The sequence below is a fragment of the Hemitrygon akajei genome, chromosome 1 (genome assembly GCF_048418815.1).
Source record: "Hemitrygon akajei chromosome 1, sHemAka1.3, whole genome shotgun sequence".
Classification (NCBI taxonomy): domain Eukaryota; kingdom Metazoa; phylum Chordata; class Chondrichthyes; order Myliobatiformes; family Dasyatidae; genus Hemitrygon; species Hemitrygon akajei.
The window spans coordinates 68688113-68706598 of record NC_133124.1 but is presented as its reverse complement, the minus strand read 5'-3'; the positions used below and the strand labels follow the sequence as shown (position 1 = coordinate 68706598).

Sequence of the window (18486 nt, the reverse complement as noted above, 5' to 3'; positions counted from 1 at the left end):
GTAATTGGATATGGGAACCATGGGACTAGCCACAGGCTTAGGACGAGGCACCCCTCAGAATTGAGATGAGGGGAAATTCCTTCACCCAGGACCTCTGGATGAGGCTTCTCTGGTGGTTTGGGCACTTGGTTCAAAGTCCAGTGGAATTTTGGACCTTGTGGAAATTGAGTGACCTTGGGATTATGGTGCTGAATCAAAATCAGATTTATTTCATGAAATGTGTGTTTGTTTTGCAGTAGTACAATACTTTACAAAGAGAATTACCAACAGTTAGAATAAAATAATATTTAAAAATGTTGTGAAAAGATCAGCAATATAGTAAGGTAGTGTTCACGGACTGTTCAGAGATCTGATGGCAGAGAGAAAGAAGCCCTTCCAAAAATGTTGTGTGTGTGTCTTCAGGCTGATTGTATTGTCCAGCAGGATTGTCCCATGTCTGGCATGTAACCCTCTAAACTTTGCCTATGTGCTCCCCCCTTGGCAACTATAGAGATAAACTTCCTGATAAAGTTGGGAGCCCTCTGAAATCAGAAGTGAAAAGCCTGGGTGTTATCTTTGATTCAGATTTGAATTTTAAACCCCACAGAAAGAAAGTGACCAGAGCAGCATTTCTGCACTTAATAAATATTGCAAAGGCATGTCTCCTTCTGTTATGTAATGATGCTGAAAAACTAACCCATGGCTTTACGTTGAACAGACTAGATTACTAGACCTTCAGTGGCCTTCCAAGGGAACCTATTGACAAACTTCATTTTATTCAGAATACCACTGCCAAATTTTTAACTGAAACCAGACCGAGGGAGCATACTGTTCTAACTACTCTTCACTGGTATCCTCTATCTTTTAGAATTAATATTAAAGTTCTCTTACTTATTTTTAAAGCTCTCAATGGTCTGGCACTGGAGCACATCACAGAATCGCTTTCACCTTAAAAACCTGCTCAAATTCTCAGGTTTTCTTCTGCAAATTTCTAATATTTAAACTATTTCCCTCAAAAGAAAATGGGCATGTCTGCTTTTTCTAACTATTTCCTGAACTGTGGAACTCAATACCTACAACTAAAAGGGATGCAGACGAGGCTGATACTTTTAAACACTAGCTCAAAATCTATTTATTTAACCTTGCCTTTAACCTTCATCCCATCGTAAAGCACCTTGAACTACCTTGTTTGTATGAAAAGTGCTCTGCAAAGAAGTTGTTATTATAGCAGCCAGAAGTCTTAGTACATATTGGTACCAATGACATGGGTAGGAAAAGGGAGGAGGTCTTGAAAAGAGAATTTAGGAAGCTAGATAGAAAGTTGAAAAGCAGGACCTCCAGGATAGAAATCTCTGAACTGCTGTCTGTACCACATGCCAGTGAGGATAAGAATAGGGTGATTTGGCAGATGAATGCGTGGTTGAAGAACTGGCATGGGGCAGGACTAAGGTTTCTGGATCATTGGGACCTCTTCTGGGGAAGGAACAGTATGACCTGTACAAAAGGGATGGGTTACACCTGAACCTGAGGGGGACCAATATCCTCGTGGGCAGGTTTGCTAGAACTGATGGGGAGGGTTTAAACTAATTTGACAGGGGTATGGGATACTGAATGATAGGGCTGAGGATGGGGCAGTGGGTATAAAAGCAGAGGCAGTGCATAGTGAGACTGTGAGGAAAGACAGGCTGATAATCGAGCAAAATTGCAGCCAGTGGGCTGAGTTGCAGTGTAACAGGGAGACAAAATCAAAAAGGGTGATGAAAACAGAACTGAAGGTGTAATATTTGAATGCACACAGTATATTGAATAAGGTAGATGATTTTGTAGTACATTTGGAGATTGGCAGGTATGATGTGGGCATCACTAAGTCATGGCTGAAAGAAGATTATAGTTGGAAGCTTAACATCCAAGGAAGTACATTGTATCAAAAGGACAGGCAAATAGACAGAAAGGGTGGTGTGGCTCTGTTGGTAAAAAGATGAAATCAAATCCATAGAAAGAGGTAACATAGGATCAAAAGATGTAGTATCGTTGTAGGTAGAGTTAAGGAACTGCAAAGGTAAAAAGACCCTGATGGGAGATATATATAGGCCTCCAAACAGATTACAAATTATAACCAGAGATAGAAAATGCATGACAAAAGGGCAGAGTCATGGGGGATTTCAATATGTAGGTAGTCTGGGAAAATCAGGTTGGTGCTGACTTTAGATTTCAAGAGAGAGAATTTGTAGAATACCTATAAGATGGCTCTTTAGAGTAGTTTGTGGTTGAGCGCACTAGGGGGTTGGTTATTCTGGATTGGGTGTTGTGTAAAGAACCGGCTTTGATTAGGGTGCTTAAGATAAAGGAATGATTAGGAGACACTGATTATCCTGCAATTTGAGAGGGAGAAGCTAAAGTCAGATGCACTGTACTGGTTTTACAGTGGAGAAAGGGGATTAATAGAGGCATGAGAGAGGAGCTGGCCAAAGTTGATTGGAAGGGGACACTAGCAAGGATGATGGCAGAGCAGCAATGGCTGGAGTTTCTGGGAGCAATTTGGAAGGCACAAGATAGATACATCCCAAAGAAGATGTAGCATTCTTAAGGTAGAGTGACACAAGGGAAGTCAAAGACACCATAAAAGCAAAGGAGAGGGCATTAACATTATTATTAGATAATATGGCAAAAATTAGTGGGAAGTTACATGATTGGGAAGCTTTAAAAGCCAAACAAAAGTAAACTAACAAAGCCATAAGGAAGGAAAAGATGTCGAATGAAGGTCTTGACCATTCAGTCTCATTCGCTCCAGGAAAACAGTCCTAGTCTGTCCTGTCTCTCCTGATAACTCAAACCTCCAGTCATGGTAACGTTCTCGTGACTTTTTTGCATCCTTTGCAGCTCTGTTATATCCTCCTTGTAGCTGGGTGACAAGAACTGCACACAGTATTCTAAATGTGGTCACAGTCATGAGACGTGTAACATGATATCCTGCATTCCATCCCCTAACTGATAAAGGCAAGCTTGTCAAATGCCTTCTTTACCACCATGTCTACCTGTGTCACCAATTTCAGGAAACTGTGCACCTGTACCTATGGGAGGGCACAGTAGCATAGTGGTTAGCACAGCGCATTACAGTACCATTGACCCGGGTTCATTTTCCACCGCTGCCTGTGAGGAGTTTTTACGTTCTCCCCGTGACTGCATGTGTTTCCACCAGGTGCTTCAGTTTGCTCCCACAGTCCAAAGACATACTGTTTGATGGGTTAATTGGTGATGGTTATTGTCCCGTGATTAAGTTAGGGTTATGTTGGGGTCTGCTGGACAGCACGGCTCGAAGGGCCAGAAGGGCCTATTCTGCGTTGTATGTCAATAGGTACATAAATATTTAATTGATATGCCATGCAACAGTGGACTGAGCACCGATCCTTGCAGCACACCAGCTTACAATCTGGAAAAAAAACAACCCTCCTCTAACCCCTAGCACCCAGCCAATTGGCTAACTCATCGAGGATCCCAAGTGATCTCAAACTTGGGTCTAGCTGACCATGTCGGACCTTGTTAAAAGTTTTGTTAAAGTCCATGTAGACCACATCTACTGCCTTGACCTTGTCAATCTTCTGGGTCATCTCTTTAAAACACACTCAGATTGGTGAGATATGATTTCCCATGTACAAAGGACCATCCCTAATCTGTCTTTGTCTTTCCCTGTGTTTACTTTTCTTCTCCGTTGTCCTTTATTCTAGAGGTGGTGGGTCTGGTTTCAGTTCAGATCTGCTAGGCAGTGATTTTATCTCTTTGATGACCTTGTATGGATTGTTGAACTTGTTCCAGCTGGTTAACAATATATTCACCCTCACAGAACATAGTGCATACAGTACAGTGCAATACAGGCCCTCTGCCCCATAATGTTGTGCCTACCCTTTAACCAATCCGACATCAATCTAACCTTTCCCTCCCATGCAGCCTGCCAGTTTTCTTTGATCCATGTGCCTATCTAAGAGTTTCTTAAATGGCCCTAAATTACCTGACTCTACCATCACCCCTGGCAGTGCATTCCATGCACTCACAGCTCTGTGTATAAAAAAAGAGAGCATAATACCACTGATATCCCCCTATGTTTCTGTCCATCACTTTAAAATTATGTTGTATTAGGCATTTACTGCCCAGGAAAAAATCTCTGACTGCTCACTCTACCTATGCCTTTTTAATAAGACACCTCTATCAAGTCACCCCTCATCCTCCTTCGCTCCAAAGAGAAAAGGCCGAGTTTGCTCAACCTATCCTCATAATGTTCTCTAATCCAGGCAGCATCCTGGTAAATCTCCTTTGCACCCTCTCCAAAGTTTCCACATTCTTCTCATAATATGGCAACCAGAACTGCACACCATACTCCAAATGTGGTCTGAGTTTTATAGTATTGCAAATTTACACGATGGCTCTTGAACTCAATCCCCCAACTAATGAAGGCCAACACACCATACAATTTCTGATCCACCCTATCAATTTGTATGGCAATTTTTGAGAGTTCTATAAGCTTGAACCCCGAGATCCCTCTGATTCTCTAAAAATCTTGCCATCTAGGCAGGCAGTGAAGAAAACTAATGGCATGCTGGCTTTTATAACAAGAGGAATTGAGTATAGGAGTAAAGAGATCCTTCTGCAGCTGTACAGGGCCCTGGTGAGACCCCACCTGGAGTATTGTGTGCAGTTTTGGTCTCCAAATTTGAGGAAGGACATTCTTGCTATTGAGGGAGTGCAGCGTAGGTTCACAAGGTTAATTCCCGGAATGGCGGGACTGTCATATGTTGAAAGATTGGAGCGACTGGGCTTGTATACACTGGAATTTAGAAGGATGAGAGGGGATCTGATTGAAACATATAAGATTATTAAGGGATTGGACACACTGGAGGCAGGAAGCATGTTTCCGCTGATGGGTGAGTCCAGAACTAGAGGCCACAGTTTAAGAATAAGGGGTAGGCCATTTAGAACAGAGATGCGGAAAAACTTTTTCACCCAGAGAGTGGTGGATATGTGGAATGCTCTGCCCCAGAAGGCAGTGGAGGCCAAGTCTCTGGATGCATTCAAGAGAGAGAGTTAGATAGAGCTCTTATAGATAGCGGGGTCAAGGGATATGGGGAGAGGGCAGGAACGGGTTACTGGTTGTGTATGATCAGCCATGATCACAGTGAATGGCGGTGCTGGCTAGAAGGGCCGAATGGCCTACTCCTGCACCTACTGTCTATTGTCTACCCTGTACTCTGCCTTTAAATTCAACCTTCCAGAGTGAAACACTTTACACTTTTCCCGGATAAACTCCATTGCCACATCTCAGCGCAGCTTTGCATCCTGTTTGTGGATTGCTTCTGGGGCAACAGGAAACATGAACTCTTTGCTGTAGTGCTGGGTTTTCTGATGGGAGAGGGTGGTCAGTCACTGTGTGCCCATACCTGCATGGTGACAAGAGACGATCCTCTCAGGGTGGAGACAGCAGCGTGTGCAGATGTTGGAATCTGGAGGATGTCAGTGGCTCGAGCAGTATCTGTGGTTGAAAATGGTAACCTGCAGGTCTCCTCCTCTTCCCTGTACTTCTGTACACTGACAGTCTCCCCTCTATCTTTCTTTTTTTAATTATTTTTATTAGTTTTTCTATACATTTTACAAATTAAAAACCCCAAATCCCAATGAGGAACATTAATACAGTACAACATTAAGCATACAATGACATTATGCTACAAAGGAAGAGAATTTGACAAAAAAGCACCTAAATTGAAGACAAGTAAACTTAGTATCCTCCCCAAGCCCCACAACACAAAAAAAAACCAACTCCAGACCAACCACAACACAATATAGAGAGTATAAATCAGGACAATCAAACTACCAGACTGTGAATACACTTAGCAACAGAGGATAATAATGCCTACTACCAGAAAAAAAAGGGAGCTTGAAGCAAGGGACCGAAAAGAGAAAAAAAAAACCCTAGTCAAGAGGAAGGTTATGAAAGTACTCGATAAAAGGTCCCCAGACCTTATGGAACTTTAGATCCGAATTAAGAACCAAATAATGAATTTTTTCGAGGTCCAAGCAGGCCATAATGTCGTTAAGCCATTGCGCATGAGTGGGTGGGGCAACATCTCTCCATCTGAGGAGGATCAAGCGTCTAGCCAGGAGAGAGGCAAAGGATAATATTCGCCATTTGGTCGGACTCAGACGTAAATCTGTCTCGCCCCAGAAACCGAACAAAGCAATTAAAGGGTTTGGTTCTAGGTGCTGATTCAGAATACACGATAACGTAGTGAAGACATCTTTCCAAAATTTCTCCAAGCTAGGACAGAACCAGTACATATGGATGAGAGAGGCCATGCCCCTCTTGCATTTATCACAGAGCGGACTAATGTTAGGGTAGAATCGAGATAGTTTAGATTTAGACATATGGGCTCTATGAACAATCTTAAACTGTAAAAGGCAATGGCGAGCACAAAGAGAGGTTGAGTTAACCGATTTGAGAATCGAGTCCCAGCTCTCATCGGATAAGGAGGTATTTAAATCCTGCTCCCAGGCCATTTTAATTTTATCCACAGGGGCCCGTTGTAAGGCTGCTAATTTATCTCGAATAATTGATATTAAACCTTTACCTAGTGGATTAATGGAAAGAAATAAGTCCATAGCATTTTTCGCAGGCATTTCAGGAAAGTTAGGAATTAAAGGAGCAATAAAGTGTCTAATTTGGAGATATCTAAAAAAATGAGCATTGGGCAGATTGAACTTAACAGAGAGCTGCTGAAAGGAAGCGAAGCGATTATCAATGAAAAGATCTTCAAAATGTCTAATGCCCTTCCTATACCAAACATGGAATGCTGAATCATACGTAGTAGGTAAAAAAAGGTGATTATGTGCGACAGGGCTGGAAACGGAAAAACCATGGAAACCATAGCATTTCCTAAACTGAGCCCATATACGCAAAGTGTGTCTAACAAGAGGATTAGCTATTACGTAATCTGGACAGACTGCTAGGGAGTGCAGAGATAGATAATTCTTTAGTGGAGCTCAACTCCATTGCCACCCAATTAGGGCACTCGGGTTGGCCGTGGAAGAAAGACCAAAAGGTAGCACAACGTATATTAGCTGCCCAATAATATAAACGAAAGTTAGGTAAAGTCATGCCACCCTCTTTTTTAGATATTTGGAGATGGATTTTATTAATTCTAGAGCGCTTATTCTTCCACAGATATGACAAAATAATAGAGTCTAAGGAATCAAAAAAAGATTTAGGAATAAAAATTGGGATAGATTGAAATAAGTATAAAAATTTGGGGAGAACATACATTTTAACAACATTAATATGACCTACCAAAGACATAGATAGAGGTGACCATTGTACCAGACTCTGTTTTATAGTATATGAAAGATTGGCAAAGTTTTCACGAAAGAAATCTTTAAACTTCCTTGTGACTGTAATTCCAAGATAAGTAAATTGATTATGGACTACTTTAAAAGGGAGATCACGAAATGTTAGTTCTTGTGCTTCTTTATTAATTGGGAAAAGTTCACTCTTATGTAAATTAAGTTTATAGCCAGAGATCTGGCTAAACTGGTCAAGAAGTGAAAACATTAGAGGTAAGGATGTAGACGGATTTGAGAGAAAGAGTAATAAGTCATCAGCATAAAGAGAAACTCTCCAAATCCCGGTCAATTCAGGACAATTTTGAAATGCTATCGCCAAAGGTTCTATAGCCAAATCAAAGAGAAAGGGACTTAAGGGGCATCCCTGACAGGTGCCACGTTTGAGATTAAGTACTTGGGATTTCTGAAAATTAGTTAAAAAAGAAGCAGTAGGACACAGGTACAGCAATTGGATCCAAGAGATGAAACTTTGACCGAGGTGAAATTTTTCTAAGACTGCAAAAAGGTAGTTCCACTCTATACGATCAAATGCTTTCTCTGCATTGAGGGAAATAACACATTCAGGAATCCCAGTTGGAGGTGAGTATAAGATATTAAATAAACGCCGAATGTTAAAAAAAGGGAGACGGTTTTTAATAAAACCTGATTGGTCATCAGAGATAATGGAGGGAATAACGGTTTCTAATCTATGAGCCAAAACTTTAGCTAAGATCTTTACATCAACGTTGAGCAAAGAAATCGGCCTATACGAGGAACACTCTGTTGGGTCTTTGCCCTTTTTTAATAGAAGAATAATAGATGCCTCATTGAAAGAGGGTGGCAATTTGCCGTAATTAAACGAGTCAGATAATACTGAAAGTAACTGAGGAGAAAGAAGTGAAGAGAATGATTTATAAAATTCTACAGGGAACCCATCAGGTCCAGGAGATTTCCCTGAGGACAGTGCAGAAATTGCAAAAGATATTGCTTCTGATGATATAGGCGCATTAAGTTTGGCTTTAAAATCAGATGAAAGTGAAGGGATATTCAGATTCTGTAAAAATTGATCAACAGAGATATTGTCATTCAAAGATTCAGAGGAATAAAGCCGAGAATAAAAATTTTTAAATGCGTCATTAATTTCTAAATGATCCGATGTAAAGTCTCCGTTCTCCTTCAGGATCTTTGTGATATGTTGTTTGGCTTTGGAACGCCTCAGCTGATTGGCTAGAAATTTACCAGACTTATCCCCATGAATGTAAAAGCGACTCTTGCTTTCGAGAAGTTGGCATTCGACAGATTGAGTAGACAGAAGATTAAATTTAGTTTGGAGTTCAACGTGCTTCTTGTATAGTTCAGGGTTCTTAGTTTGAGCATGTAGTTGATCCAATTCTTTAATCTGGTTAATGAGGTCTAATCGATCTGCACAGGATCTTCTGTTGAGATTTGCTGTGTAAGAGATTATTTGGCCCCTCAGATATGCTTTCATGGCATCCCAGACAATCTGGGATGGCACTTCAGGTGATGTATTAGTGTTAAAATAAAAGGTTATCTGATCCTTAATAAATTTTTAAAAATCATCATGCGATAATAAAGTTGAATCAAACCGCCAGTGTTTATTCCTCTGAGGGAGACCAGGAAAGTTCAGAGAGAGGGAGTAATTGGGGCATGGTCAGAAATCAGTATACTCTGATAGTCACAAGAGTGGGCAAATGGAATAAGTTGGTTATCGAGTAAGAAATAGTCAATTCTAGTGAAGGTATGGTGAACATGTGAGAAAAAAGAATAATCTCTCTCAGTAAGATGGAGGAAACGCCATATATCAGAGATACCAAAATTAGAGAGAAACGATTGGATAGCTAAGGCAGATTTAGTAGGTGATCTGGTAATAGAGGACGATCGATCCAGATTAGGATCTAACCAACAGTTGAAGTCACCACCCAGTATAAGAGAGTATGAGTTTAAGTCTGGTAGTGAGGGAAAAAAACGTTCAAAAAAGTTAACATCATCAAAGTTGGGGGCATACAGGTTTGCTAGTGCAACTTTAGTGTTATATAGTTTACCAGAAACAATAATAAAATGGCCATTTGTATCAGATATTTTATTATGGAGTTCAAAAGGAATATTTGAGTTAATAAGAATGGAGACTCCCCTCGCTTTAGCGGCAAAGGATGAATGAAAATGCTGACCCGCCCACTTTGACAGAAGCCGGGAGTTATCAAAACAATGAATATGAGTTTCTTGAAGGAAAGCAATGTCAGCTTTGAGTTGTTTAATATGTGAGAATACCTTCCTCCTTTTAACAGGGTGATTCAATCCCTTTACATTCCAGCTCACGAATTTAAGTGCACTAGCCATTATCAATTACTAATGCATAAAAGGCAGCAGGCATATAAAAAGTCAAGCAGTACAATAGCAGTCTGGGAGCAGAGATGTAAACATAGATTCGTAAAATCAAAACATAAACATGTCCTGAGCAATAAAGAAAAACAATAAATACAGTGAGTGATGTTGGAACTAGAAAATCCACCCCATTCACACAACCCAAAACTAGACGGCTACCAAAAAAAGCAGCTAGCTCTACCAAAAAAATTAACCCAAATACAACTTCCAGATCTGTGTCATTAACAGCAGTTCCGTATAAATACTATAGCAAATAGTAACTATGCACTAGAAAACATAACTACAAATTAGAACATCTTCTGCAGAAATATAAAACTTAATACAGAGAAAATCGGAAGAGAACCAAAACTAACCTACCCGCGAAAAATTATAGAAGGATAAAGTAAGAGAAAGGGGGAAAAAAAGGGGAGGAAGGGGAAAATTATAAATTCAAGAAGAGTACTTATCAACCATTTACAGAGAGGAGAAAAAAAAAAATCAGAGATTAAAAAAAGGTGAAGAAAAAAAATAAATAAATAAAAAAGAAAAAATAAATCAGCAATTAAACTGTGAATCAACAAACAGGGAGGCCTTCACTAAAGACTTCAAACCTCCAAAACAAGTTAGAGTCAGTTGTAGAACTCTATAGATAAAGTTATACAAGAATAAAATAGATTACACAAGTACTATTTAAACGTCCATAGGGAAACATTAAGCACAGAATGTCTATTTAAAAAAGACACATCAAATCCAGGGAGAGATTGTCAACAGCGCTTAGAGTTTCAATGAATAATGTCTGAGTGATTCAAGTAAAGTCTGAGTCCAGAAAAAGTAATTTTACTACGAGAAGTACTTATCCATCATTTTAGGAGGTCCGATCGGGTTCCGAAGATGACTGGATAGCCGGAAGACTTGACACAAATGCTTCAGCCTCCTTCACTGACTTAAACCACTTATATTTTCCAGGATTAAGCTTGATTCGTAAATCGGCAGGGGTGTGAAGAGAGGGTTTAAAACCACGATCAAAAAGCACTTTCATTACGCCTTTAAACTCAGCGTGCATCTTTAAGGTCTGGGGTGCAAAATCTTCCACAAAGCGAATGATTGTATTTTGGAAAGTAAAAGTACCTCTGCGACGTGCTTCCATAATCAGACGGTGTTTTACCTGGTATTGATAAAAGCACAAAATTACCGCTCGCGGGCGGGAGCCCGGAATTCCGGGGGGAACGTAGACCCTGTGTGCCCTTTCGAGCTCAAGCGGGTTCGGAAGCAAATCTTTCCCGAATATCTCACAGAGAAACTCGGCGAAAAACTTCACGGTTGATCCCTGTTCGGTGGCCTCTGGCAACCCAAGAATTCGAAGATTACAGCGTCTACTGCGATTTTCGAGATCCACCATTTTGGAAAGGAGTTTGTTACATTTTTCCTCTAGGCTGGAACAGAGAGTCTCCAAGTATCGAACACGACTTTCTGAAACTTCAGAAGTCGAATCGATGTGAGATAAGTGTTCAGCATGTTCGTCCACTCTATTGTTGATCTGATCCAGTTTGGCTTTCAGCTGTTTGAAAGCGGTTCTAAATTCCTTTAAAATATCGTCTCGGAGTTGTTCGAGCGCAGCGTGGGTCTCAGCCGACAGAGCCGGAACTTCCTTTCTCCCGGATTTAGAACTCTTGCTAGACATTGTAAGGTAGATGTGTTCACAGGCAAGTAAAAGAAACCGAAAAAGTTCCTAACTAAGGTTTAAAAAATGGAGACATTTAGTGCAAAGATAGCGACAATAACGGAACAAAAGTTCGGAGCAGCTAAGCAATCGCCATCTTACCGGAAGTCCCCCCTCCCCTCTATCTTTCAATCTAGATGAAGAATCTCAGCCTGAAATGTTGACTGTCCATTTCCCTCCGCAGATATTGCCTGACCTGTTAATCTTCTCAAGCAATTTGTGTACCTCTCTCCCTGATGGTTGGGTGGGCAATGTCTGTAAGGGAAGCCCTCCATTCACACATCCCGTAGGTGAACAATGTGATTGAAGTTGTGGAGTTACTCACATGGAATCATTGTTTCCATGCTAACCCTCAAATACCCACCTAAACTAATTCCAGTTACAGCACCCAGTCCCTATCCTTCTCTGCATGGATATTTCTTAAATGATGTGGGTCCCTGCCTCCACCACCACCTCAAACTGTATGTACCCGATTCCAAGCCCTTTGAGTGGAATAACGTTCCTCCTCAGGACCCTTCCAAGCCTTGACCTTAAACCAAAACCGCTGCCCTCTGACTGATTTTCCATTGACTTCCCATCACATGCCTGGGAAAGGGCCTGGCACGAGCACAGGGGAGCGAGCCATCCCAGTTTAGAACTGTGATCCTTGCTTCCACAGTGACTGTTGCATTGAGAAGATGATGTTCCCTCCACAGGATCGTGCTTCCTCTGTCTGGTGGATGTGGTCCCCGTGCGCTGTGAGAGAGGATCTGTCATCATGTTCATCCTGAACTTTGAGGCGACCATGGAGGAGGTGATGTTGGATGCAGGCTGGAAGGAGAAGGTTTCAGAACCCTGGTTTACTGCAGGTAAGGTTAGGGCAGGTGGGAAATGGGGGATATGGGGGCTCGGCTGTTGGCCAGGGAACAGACAGCTGAAGTGGTCTAGTGTCACTGCCGGATTGGGGACCTGCTCGTCCCTGCTACTGCCTGTGTGATTTTGCTGTGCTTTCACTTTCCTGCACTACAAAGCTGTTTCTTGCCCAAGAGAGTTGGGACATTCTGAGTTGTGAAAGTGGGAGGTGATATATCCATTTGCAGTACCCTCCAGATTTCTGGAATGTCCCCCTTTCTATTCCCTGACTCCCTGGATTAACTAGGGAACTGGCCTCACATTGCCTGGGTAAACACCATCACGGAGTCACCCATCCCATCCCACCAACCACTTGGTTCCGTAGCCCTCACCCTGTCCCCAGGCCTGATTCTTAGACACTCAACCCGTAAGGCCATGAGACACAGGAACAGTTAGGCCATTCAGCCCATCGAGTCTGTCTGTCATTCCATCATGACTGATCCTGGATCCCACTAAATCCCATACACCTGCCGTAACCCTCGATGTCCTGACTGATCAGGAAACGACCAACTTCCACCTTAAGTATACCCACTGACTTAGCCTTTACCACCGTCTGTGGCAGAGCATTCCATAGACTTGCCACCCTCTGGATAAAAAAATTCCTCTTTTCTAAAGGGTTGCCCCTCAATTTTGAGGCTGTGCCCTCTAGGTATGGTTACCCCTAACATGAGAAACATCTTCACATCCACCCTATCTAGTCCTTTCAATATTTGGTGGATTTCAATGAGATCCCTCCACCCTTGCATTCTTCTAAATTCCAGCGAGTACAGGCCCAAAGCTGCCAAATGTTCCAAATATATTAACCCCTTCAATCTCGGAATCATTCTCGTGAGCCTTCTCTGGACTCTCTCCAATGACAACACATCCTCTCTGAGAGATGGAGCCCAAAACTGTTGACAATATTTGAAGTGTGGCCTGAGTAGTGTCTTTATAAAGGCTCAGCATTATCTCCTTTCTTTTATATTCTATTCCCAACATGGAATAGATAGCAACATTACATTTGGCTTCTTTACCACTGACTCAACCTGGAAATTAACCTTCTGGGAGTCTTGCATGAAAACTCCTAAGTCCCTCTGTGCCTCTGATGTTTGAACCTTCTTCCCATTTAGATAATAGTCCACAATATTGTTCCTTTTATCATACATTCCCCAATACTATATTCCATCTGCCTCTATTTTTGCCTGTTCTTCCTATTTGTCTAAGTCCTGCTGCAATCAAATTGCTTTCTCAGCACTACCTACCCCTTCACCTATCTTCATATCATCTGCAAACTTTGCCACAAAGCCATCAATTTCATTATCTAAATCAATGACAATGTGAAAAGTTGCGGTCCCAATACTGACCCCTGAGGAACACCACTAATCACCAGCAGCCAACCAGAAAAGGCCCCTTTGATTCCCACTCACTGCCTCCTGCCTGTCAGTCATTCCTCTATCTATGTCTGTATCTTTCCTGTAATGTCACGGGATTTTATCTTGTTAAGCAGCCTCATGTGTGGCACCTTATCAAATGCCTTCTGAAAACCCTGTCGTAACTCCCTAGTCATAGACACAACACTCTTCTCAGTGTCCTCACCATCACAGTCACCTGACCAACCCCTAACTTGCATCATGGACTTCAGCAAGACCTTTGACAGGGTCCAGAAGGTGAGATCACTTGGGACCCTGGGCAAGCAGCCAGATGGATACCAAATCAGCTTGGTGGTAGGGTTTGGAAAGTTAGTAAAGGGTTGTTGTTTAGACTGGAGGTTAGTGCCCAGTGGTGTGCTGCAGGGATCAGAGCTTGGTCCATTGTTGTTTGTCATCTATATTAACAACTTGGATGAGAATATCAGTGGGACGATGAGTAAGTTTGCAGATGGTGGTGTGGTGGATGGTGAAGCAGTTTAAGGTTACAACAATATCGATTGTCTGGGAAGGTGGGTCAAAGAATGGATAATAGAATTTAATTCAGACAAGTGTGAAGTGTTGTAATTTGAGAATTTAAATTAGGGAAGGATATGCACAGTGAAGGACAGGATCCTAGGGTGTGTTGAAGGACAGAAACCAAGGGGTACTGCCACCTGGTCCATTGACAGGGTGCTGCAGAATGTGTATGGCATGCTTGCCGTCATTGCTGAGGCTTTGACTATTGGAAATGGGGTGTCATGTTACAGATGTTTGAGGCATTGGTGAGATTGCTTTGGACTATTGTGTGCACAGTAAAGATAAAATGGAGAAGGTGCAGAAAAGTTTCATAAGGATGTTGCCGGGACTGGAGGGACAAGGAGAGATTTGATAGGTTAGGATGGTGTTCCCTGGACTGAAGGAGGCCGAGAAAGATTCTCCTTCAGCACTTCCTCTTCCACTAATTACACCTCAGGTTCTCACAGAATTCCCCTTTAATCTTCCACACCCTCCTACCTTCCACCTCATCTGAAATCACCTGTCATCTGCCAGTTTGTGCTCCTCCCCTTCCCCCGCTCTTTTTGTTTGGGTTCTGTCCCTTCCTTTCCAGTCCTGATAAAGGGTCTTGACCAGATATATTGACTGCTTATTCCCCTCTACAGATGCTGCCTGACTTGCTGAGTTCCTTCAGCGTCTTGTGTGTGTGTTGCTCCAGATTTCCAGCATCTGCAGAATCTCACGTGTCTTCAATGTATGGAAAGACCTTCTGATGGAAGTCCCAGACTCCCTGAAATGTTGAGGGTAGTGAAGAAGGCATTTGGTGTTAGTCCTCATCGGCCAAGGCAGAAGGGACATTTATAGGAAATTTATGGAGTAAGTTTTCACCCAGAGGGTGCTGGGAACAAGTTGCCAGAGGAGGTGGTAGAGGCAGGTACAATTACAATGTCTAAAAGGTCAAGTACAGGTATGTGGATAGGAAGTACCTGTACTTGGCCTTTTAGACATTATAATTGAATCTGCCTTTGCCACCTACTCTGGCAGCGTGTTCCATCATGCTGCCGGAGTGTCACAGGAAGATGGGATCAGTATAGATAGGTATCATGGTCAGCATGTATGTGCTGGGCCAAAGGACTTGTTTCTGCATTGCACAGTTCTGGGAGGCATGATCTCCCCTGCAGAAGCCATGCCAATTGCTCTGAATGTCCCTGCTTTTCCAAGTGAACATAGATCAGAGTTTTCTCCTCCTCTGGCAGCTTGTTACTAGTTGATGTAAGGCTCACCAGCCTTATCCTCACTGAACAAGGGGGGCTCTCCTTCAGTCTCTGGTAACTCACCTGTGCCTAATGAAAATGAAAACATCTCCATCAGAGCCCAAACCATCTCTTCCTTTGTATATCTTACCATTCTGGGATAGTTCTTGTCATCCCCTGGGGATTCATCTACCCTAACGTGCACAATTCTTCCTGACGTGGACATGTTCCAGAATATTTACATAACCTCAACTCTCCAGCCTTCGCGTTCTTTTCCCTGGTGAGTACCCATGAGATAGTTACTTTGCCTATACCCTTGGCCACTGGCATGAGTGACTTGTCTACTCCCTGAGGGCACCTATTCCTTTCATAGCTTCTCTCTTGCTTCTCATATACATGAATGCTTAGGGATTCTCCTTAATCCTGCTTTCCAAGGTCATTTTGTGACCTTTTTTTTTGTCCTCCTGATTTCTTACTCAAGTTATCCTATATCTCCTGTAAACCATAACTGACTTGTTACCAGTCCTGTATCTGACAGCTGCTTCCTCCTTTTCCCTGATCTAACCTTGAATATTCTGGGTTAACTGGCATTCCCAGATTTTATCATCATTGTCTCTTGTATAAAGTTTGAATTGAGTCCCAACAAGTGTGAGGTGATGTATTTTGGGAAGTCTGATAGGGGTAGGGCAGTTACAGTAGATGGTAGAGTACAAAAGAATGTCGATGTATGGAGAGACCTTGGATTTCAAGTCCATTGTTCCCTGAAAGTGACAACACAGGTGGACAGGGTGGTGGACGTATATGAAGGAGGTCAGAGCGTGGAATATAAGAGTCAAAATGTTACATTGCAACTTTACAAAACACTGGTTAGGCTGCACTTGGAGTATTGTGCACAGTTCTGATCACTGCTATACAGGAAGTTTGTGATAAGAAAAGAGAGAGTGCAGAAGAGATTCAGTAGGATGTGAGAGTTTGAGAGGTTGGGTGAGGGTGGAGGATTCGGGGAGGATGAATATCCTTGGACAAACTTCTCTTTGCGTGGGGGGGGTATATGGGTGTGATGATTGAGGACTTGAAGTGAGAGACTGGGTTAGCATTTGAGGATGAGGGCTTGAAGTATGAGTGAGAGAGTTCTGAAGGGGAGGCCTTCCAGGAGTATAAAAGGAAATTACGTTGCAACTTTATAAAACCCTAGTTAGACCACATCTAGAGTGTTGCATTCAGTTCTGGTCGTCGGATTACAGGAAGGATGTGGAGACTATGGAGAAGAGTTTCACCAGCATGCTGTCTGGATTAGAGGGCATAAGCTATAAAGAGAGGTTGGGCAAACATGAGTTTTTTCCTCTGGAGCCGTGGAGGCTGAGGGGAGACCTGCTGGAGGTTTGTAAGATTATAAGCGGCATGGATAGAGCAGACTGAATCTTTTTCCCAGGATTGAAATGTCTGATATCAGAGGGCATGTATTTAAGGTGGTGGGGGGGGCACAAGGGAGATGTGTGGAGCAGGTTTCTTTGCACAGAGTGGTAGGTGCCTGGATCTTCTGCTGGGGTGGTGGTGGTGCTGGAAGCAAATAGGATACAAACATTTAACAGACTCTTAAGCAGGCACATAAATGTGCTGGAAAGGGAGGGATATGATTAATGTGCTAGGAAGAGGGATTGGATTAATTATGTCATAGGTTTAAATAGTTTGGAATAACATTGTAGGTTGAAGGTCGTGGCCTGTGCTGTTCTGTTTTGTCTAATGTTCCAGAAGTAGTCCATGTGGCCTTCTATAAGACTTGACAAGGTCCCACGTGGGATACTAGTGCAAGGGTTTGGGCCCATGTGATAAGGGACATTGGGTTCGAATTTGATGGTGGTAGGTGATGTTTGTGATTGGAAGTGTACGACCAGTGGTTTTCACAGGGATTGGTGCTGGCACCCTGTAGGGAGTAATTTCTACGCTAGTGATCTGGATAGGAACATAGGTTGTAGGTGACACATTCAGTGATGTTGTTGACAGTGAGGAGGGAGTCTTGGGCTATAGAAGGATTCTGATCAGCTGGTCAGGTGGGGTTAAATATTCATCAAAAATGAATAGTTAGCAATAACAGCAATAATTCCCCATGACGGGTGTTAAACTGGTGTTGCTATCTGAAATGTAAATAAACATTTTGCAAATGCTCCATGATTCTGTGAGTATCTGTCTGGAGAACCATAATATCATGGAGCTTCCCTCAATCTCCCTAGCCTATCCCACCATTCACTCCAATCAGGGCTGAGCTACCCCAGGCCCGAGCCCCTCAGCCTCTCAGTTCATTGGGTACTAACCCCATAGATCTACCCCATGCCCCTCTGGGGCAGAAAATTCCAGAGGTCCTCCCCTCTCTGGGAGAAGCTGAATATGTACACCTTCTAAATGATCCCTCGTCTGTGACTCTCATCTTGTGCTGTGGTGACTGCAGAGGCGGTGAAGGGTGTGCTAAGAGCCCAGCTTTCCAGCTCCACTTCGGACACTGACCTGGTGAAGCCCCGTGCAGTCAGGAAGATCTCACAGATCACCCTCAACTTTAAGGACCTGGAAGGGGATCAGATCACCCTGCCAGCCACCACTGACAAGGACATCATTGCTCCCAAGGTCAGGGAGAGGAGTCACAATGTCACCGACAAGGTCACCCAGGTGAGTCCGACACGGGACAGAGGGTCCCAGGTGGGTCCGACACGGGACAGAGGGTCCCAGGTGAGTCCGACACGGGACGGAGGGTCCCAGGTGAGTCCGACACGGGACGGAGGGTCCCAGGTGAGTCCGACACGGGACAGAGGGTCCCAGGTGAGTCCGACACCAGACAGTGTCACCACGTGAATCTGACAGGCACAGATTCCTGCTGAGTCAGACTGTGCCTGGAACAGGTAACAACAGTGTGTACATACCTGGCCACAGTGGGCAAGTTGAACAGGTGAAGTCACAAGGTGCTGTACATGAGGCTACTAAACAAGACAGGAGCCCACAGTATTAGAGGAAGGGTGCTTGTATG

The 18486-nt window shown here is 43.0% G+C and overlaps 1 protein-coding gene across 6 annotated transcripts in view; it reads left to right on the top strand.

The window, feature by feature from the left end:
- Window positions 1–18486, top strand: part of LOC140727475 (voltage-gated inwardly rectifying potassium channel KCNH6-like) — a 286713-nt gene that overhangs the window by 230287 nt on the left and 37940 nt on the right. For 4 of the 6 annotated variants that reach the window (XM_073044805.1, XM_073044826.1, XM_073044815.1 and 1 more), the window contains 2 exons: window positions 12139–12291; window positions 17917–18131. In XM_073044805.1, coding sequence (XP_072900906.1) covers window positions 12139–12291; window positions 17917–18131 — 368 coding nt within the window. The remainder of the gene's footprint in view (window positions 1–12138; window positions 12292–17916; window positions 18132–18486) is intronic. The other 2 variants (XM_073044861.1, XM_073044853.1) reach the window with 1 other exon arrangement.